A 6,390-nucleotide genomic window follows, 5' to 3' on the forward strand; every position below is an offset into this window, starting at 1 on the left:
CCATCCGGTTTCACTAGTCCTCAGTCAAATCGTCCAACCCATGCTAGCATGGAAAGCGGACGTTAAACGATGATGATGATGATATATGTTAGAGGTAATACTTGAAAATTGTAAGCACCTGTGCATGCCAGATCGTGGCCGGGGTGAAAGCATAAATTGAAAATGTAAAAATAAAAACAAAACACAAAGGATTCTGCAGTACACGTGTTTCAAGCTTTATAGTTGTTGCATCATATATATATATATATATATATATATATATATGAAATTTTGAATTTAGCTCATGGACCCCCAGTATTGCCTTTGTAGAACACTAGGGCTCCACAGACCCCAGGTTGGGAACCACCACTCTACTGAATGTGTAATGTTAGTGTGTGTAAATGACATGGTAAAGATGAACTGAGTGATTAATTAGGGAAAAGGAGAATCAATTGTAGTGTGCAAGAATGAATATTGCATTGAATTGGATATATGATGCATATGGAAGATAATAGATGAGTAAAGAAGTACTGGGATATCCAAGTGGAAGGAAACTGGAACAGAGAGAGCAACAAAAGATGTGGGCAAAAGTAATAAAAACTGAAATCTTTGAGGCAGACTTTTCTATGGTTGTAAGCCCTTTCTGTGGCCAACATTCGCCTGTTGCCAAGCAAACTAATGGTTTTCCAAGGCCAGATGTTTTTCAAGAATGATTGTCAATGAACAATACTCATTTACAACCATCATGTGATATCAAGACAAGGTGACACACAAAAAATTATTGTTATCTCTGGATGAATACCACAGTAAATTGCTTTTCAATGAAGTATTTACATTAAGTATGATACATAGATGGCCAGTTTTATACCTGTCTTTTTATGCTTGCAACAGTTGAAAGTGAGATGCTCTCCAGTTGAACATCTCACCACTTGTTGTGGTACTTTTCATCTTCCTTGTAAGAGTCAGGCGACGCTGTGTTGTAAGAAGTTAGCTTCCCAATGACACGGTTCTGGGTTCAATCCCAACTGTGTGGAGCATTGGGCAAGTGTTTTATACTATAACCTCAAGCCGACCAAAACTTTGTAAGTGGATTTCATAGACGGAAACTAAATGAAGCCCACCCTGTGTGTACGTGAATGTGTGTAAGCGATCTTTCGGTACTGGTATAGAGTGTCGGCATGAAGAGATGACGTAATTCACCCTCTTTTTCAGCATGGTCACAGTCCAGTGATTGGAGCAAGTAAAAGATAAAAGCCAGATATCAAGTTAGAAAGTGAATGGCTAAGAGAATAACGTACATAGAGGATAACGATAAAGCAACAAACTCACGCGTAAAATAATAGAAATAGGAAACGGTGGGAGGTGAGGGGGCTACACAATGAGCAAAATAGAATTTAAAAAATATTATTGTTCAAGTCAATCAGTGCTCTTAGTTACATGTCGAAGCGTACATAACAATTAGCTTATTCGCAATTGCATTTTCTCCTAACAATTAAATCAAAATTGCTCTCTGCTTCGTAAAGGAAGTTAAGCGAGTGAGAGAATGGAGGCAGGAAGGGGAAATGGAAGGGGTATCTTTAAAAGAGTAGTCTACTATCAGGTGAGATTAAACAAACAAAAACATTCGTACAATTAAGTAAATTTAAAAGAGGCATGTATGTGTAGAGTGAGAGGTGTGTGTATATATATATATATATATATATATATATATATATATATTGAACGTAGACAGTCTTTAACAGTAAATGTTTGTACGTGCGTGTAAATTAATGATTTTACTCTCAAAGACAAGTCTAAATACAGAATATATACACACACATACATGTATGTATATATGATTTTTCTTCGAGTTTTTCAAACCTTTTGATACCAACAGACCTACGGCCGCCCTTAGTTTTATGAAACAAATTTCCTCTTTTAAATGGATCTAAATTAAAACCTTCCATCAAAATTCCATGTTGTATATTCTGCACACCAGTTTAATAATAGCCATAATTTTAATGAATTTTTTATTATTAAGATTGATTGAAACAAAAGCAATTTATTTCAACAGAAATATGGTAATAAAAGAGCTGTTCAAGCCAGTCGCTAACAAAGCGACGAGATATTTTTTGTTAAGAGAGTTCCTGGTGTTTGTAAATGTGATTGAATTTACATGTTTGTTGAGCTGTCGATAGATGTATGCATATATGTATGTATACACGCGCGCTCCTTCACAAACACAGTTGCAAGTGCAAATCCAAGAAATAGAGTTTACACATTTTTAGAAGGAATGATTGGTTATGTCGAAAGTCAGGGTTTCTCGCTATGTGCAATCCGTCTCGTGCCAAAAAGAAAATAAAAGCTTTATCGTCTAAAGGATTGCACACAGTGAGAAACTCGGAGTAACGACGGAGTGAATCTGCCGCTTCAAACTATTTTTGTCCAATTTACACATCCAAAAGCCTGGGTTTACCACTCAGTCATGTCAAGCCAGATGGTTAAACAGTAGCTGTGGGGTGATCCGCCCCGGATGACGCTTTTTTATGGGGGCATCACTAGTGTCTGCTGTATAAGCTTAAGCCTTTATAAGTTTATACTCTGGGAGAGAGAAGCAGCAAACTTAAGGGCTACCTCGAGTGGCACACAACCTGGTTAAGCCATTGTAGTTAAGAGGTTCGCTTAGCAATCCCGTGTTCTGTCCCACTGCATTGCATCTTGAGCGAGTGTCAGAAAAACATTCAACCATTTTTACTTTCATTCAGTGAGTACACAGTATAGTTTACTGAACAACTGGAATACTTATTGATAAAACCGACAAACGAACATATTTACTTACGCATGCATATATACGTAAGTAATAAGATACATACATACATACATACAAACAATATGTGAGTTTTGTGTATGTTACCCTCAATTATTTCGCTGATCTACTATGTGCCAACAAAATTTACTATATACTTTAGAAAATCGTATTTTGTCACCCTTCCAGCTTTGAAGAGAAAATATAGCATATATCCAAACTATTTCTATTTCTTGTTCAATCGGAAGCGAGAAAATGTATTAAGTTCTGTCTAGAACTGTATAGAAATATACTCTGTTTTAAGAATTAACGTACATATATACCTGGTCATTTCTAAACTCTTGAAGGAGTCTCTTCTTGTAAGCTGATTCCAAAAATTCCTGGTCCGCGTCAATAAATAAAAGAACACTGCTCTGATTAAACAGCAAAAGCCCTTTCATCATGACATTAAAACATTTCCGAATGAGATAAAACTATCGTCTGCCAATTTCGCCTAAATGTAGTACAAACACCGGTTTGTTTATAACTTCCGGTGTAGGCGGTGTTTTTTTAAAAAAGCAGTCGAGAATAAAAATTGTTAGAAAGCGTTAGCGTTTACATTGATTACAAAAATGCCATAAATTTCACCATTATTATAAATCTATTGTTTTCTGTTTCGTTATTTTCTCTTTTCATATTTTTAACTTTTATCCATCTGTCAAACTATTCTGTTCTTCAATTCGATAGAAATAGCTCGTGTTTCACTAACCAATGAGTTAGAATAAGATAGCAGGAATGTGTGTATAGTTTGTTTGAAATGGTGTATGGATTTTATATATTTTAAGAAAAAAGAGGTAGTTAGAATTTATGATTTTGGATATTCTAATGACCTAGGTTAGAAACTGGCTCTTTCTCTATTGGCAAAAAATCTTGAAATAAAACTGAACAATGTTCTTTTCTACTCTAGGCACAAGGCCAGAAATTTTGGAGGAGGGGGCAGTCGATTAGATCGACCCCAGTACATAACTGGTATTTAATTCATCGACCCTAAAAGGATGAAAAGCAAAGTCGACCTCAGCGGAATTTGAACTCAGAACGTAAAGACAGACAAAATACCGCTAAGCATTTCGCTCGGCATGCTAACGTTTCTGCCAGCTCGCCTCCTTATAAAACTGAATATTGACACACACACACACACACCAACATCATCAGCTTTTCATTTCCTGTTAGAGGCGGCTTTATGGTCAATGGAAGGAAAGTAAGTATAGAGGGTGACATCTTCTGCATAGGAATAGGCGTTGCTGGAGGTGATGACAAGAAAGTAATTGGTGTGTGCAGGATAGGACCAAAGCCTGAAGCACACCAGTTAACTTGATTTTTTTAACTATATCCCAATGGGTTTGATTTTCAATCATCATCAGGTGTCTTACCCTTAGATACAAACATTATATCAGACTGAAATTGAGCTAGGAGCCTTTATTTCTAAACTCATGGTAGTAACACATTTATATACTAGATCACATCTGCTAAAGACATTTTTTGACATTGACACAATCATCTAATATACTGCATTCCAGAATCTTAAATGGCTAGGAAGCTAAAGATCTCACTCACACAAGTGGATGGAAGTAGTTGTTTCATTCTGTCAGATTTCAGTTTGTACAGTGAGTGCTGATTGCATCACCGAAAGTAATAAAACCTGGCAAGTTTATGAAGATATTAAATAAATAATTTCATATTTCTACATAGAAGTACCCTCGCCAAGTCACATACTATCTAATAGTTGTTATATTCTAGAGTATAATGGCTTTGAAAATTATAGAAATAAGAAAATACCTAAAAATACATTAAAAAATTTAGCATCTGATTTTGTAGATTATTGTTCCCAACAGATTGCCTAGTCACACAATTCTGTTATCAACCTTTTTATATGTTACTTTTCAAGTGGATTAAAACATTATAGAAAGAAAAGCATTCAAATATTAAAATATACTGTGAAACTCAGTTGTCTAAACTAATTTATAATTGAGTGGTTGGCGTTAGGAAGGGCATCCAGCTGTAGAAACTCTGCCAAATTAGATTGGAGCCTGGTGTTGCCATCCGGTTTCACCAGTCCTCAGTCAAATCGTCCAACCCATGCTAGCATGGAAAGCGGACGTTAAACGATGATGATGATTGAGTGAGAAAGCAGTGACATGGGGGTATAAATATACAAAGCCCAATATACCGATCATGACTAACCATCTGATAAGGGCACACCAGGCACATGCATCACAACTGTATGTGCATGACATAGTGATCTCATATCAAGACAAAGAGTGCATGACCTTGCAGGTGAGGCTTAGTCAGAATTTACTTTAGATTGAGTAGCCCATCCCACTCGAAAGGTCCCCGAATAAGGTTTGTTTAAGGCTGATGAACAAAACACCTATGTTTCCAGAGATGAATTATTCAAACCCCAAAGAATTGCTCTCAGCACATGGCTATGATGCTCCCCATTTACTTCTGCTCATACATATCATCAGCCAACAAGGGACATACTCAACTGGTTAAGGTCAAACAACTGACATGCAAATCTGTGGTATTGAGCAGAATATTTGTTGTAACCCATCTTTTATACCAAGACAAAACATGTGCATGATAGCATTTCCAATCAGCTAAGATCAAAAACCATGATAGCCTTATTATTATTGTTGTTGTTGTTGTTGTGAGTTTTTCTTCTTCCTTCAATTTTGTTTCTATTTCTTGCCATGTGACTTCCTGATACCTAGCGCAATGAAACTCACTGATAGACCATTAAAATAAGGACATCAGATTGTTCATATTCAAAGTCAAATAAAGTTATCTTGCAAAAAAATATTTACATGGAAGGTTATCTCTCTCAAAGTAACAATGCTCTTCTCAATATGTATAACGTTTCAGTTTAAACAATCTTTTGGGCTTCTTGCAGGGATAGTAAGTTAGGAGTCATTCTCAAATAATTTTCAGTTCCTTTTTTTGATCATTTATAGTGCTCCTGCAATCACTGGTATTGTAACTGTCTTGAGATACTGCATTTTTTTCAATTTCAATGAGCTAATCTTTGTATTTTCTGAGCTTATCAAATTATTTTACCACAATATTATGATAACAAGGGATAATCATCATCATTGTCATCATTTAACATCCATTTCCCATGTTGGCATGTGTTGGACAGATTGACAGGAGCTAGCCAGCAAGAGCGCTATCTCAGCACCAATTGTCTGTTTTGGCAGGTTTTTACAGGTGGATGCCCTTCCTAATGTCAACCACTAGGGAATAAATGTTTGTCGATCGTATTTGAAAAAGATGTGTGGCTATTTTTTGTTGTTGTTATCATGGTGAAGGACGGAGTTCGAAATAAGTTACAATTCCTGGCAATTAGAATGAGGTATGTATATGAAAATGAAACCATTAAAGTGAAAGTATCTGTCATTACAGTATCGAAATGTGATTGTTTCAGTTTTGGTACTGAAATAGTTTTCTTTTACTGTCAGTGTTTCTCCTTCCTTTCTTTTTGTATTTGTTGCTGGATTGTTCGTAAAGGTTCATAAGAGAAAGTAGGAGTTGAAAGGATTTGTAAAGGTAGTAGAAAGAGGAAATTAGATTTTATTAGGGGGGGGGGGTTA

General features: G+C 36.0%; 1 protein-coding gene across 2 annotated transcripts in view; it reads right to left on the reverse strand.

Moving 5' to 3' along the window:
* The window catches only part of LOC106876138 (BLOC-3 complex member HPS1), a 69,866-nt gene extending 66,586 nt beyond the window's left edge, over positions 1 to 3,280 (reverse strand). Inside the window, exon 1 of one of the 2 annotated variants that reach the window (XM_014924559.2) lies at positions 3,088 to 3,280. In XM_014924559.2, coding sequence (XP_014780045.1) covers positions 3,088 to 3,207 — 120 coding nt within the window. In that variant the 5' untranslated portion in view covers positions 3,208 to 3,280. Of the gene's footprint in view, positions 1 to 3,079 lie in introns of both variants that reach the window. The other variant, XM_014924561.2, reaches the window with a different exon arrangement.
* Positions 3,281 to 6,390: the final 3,110 nt, after the last annotated feature.

Source organism: Octopus bimaculoides, chromosome 14 (genome assembly GCF_001194135.2).
Source record: "Octopus bimaculoides isolate UCB-OBI-ISO-001 chromosome 14, ASM119413v2, whole genome shotgun sequence".
Lineage (NCBI taxonomy): Eukaryota > Metazoa > Mollusca > Cephalopoda > Octopoda > Octopodidae > Octopus > Octopus bimaculoides.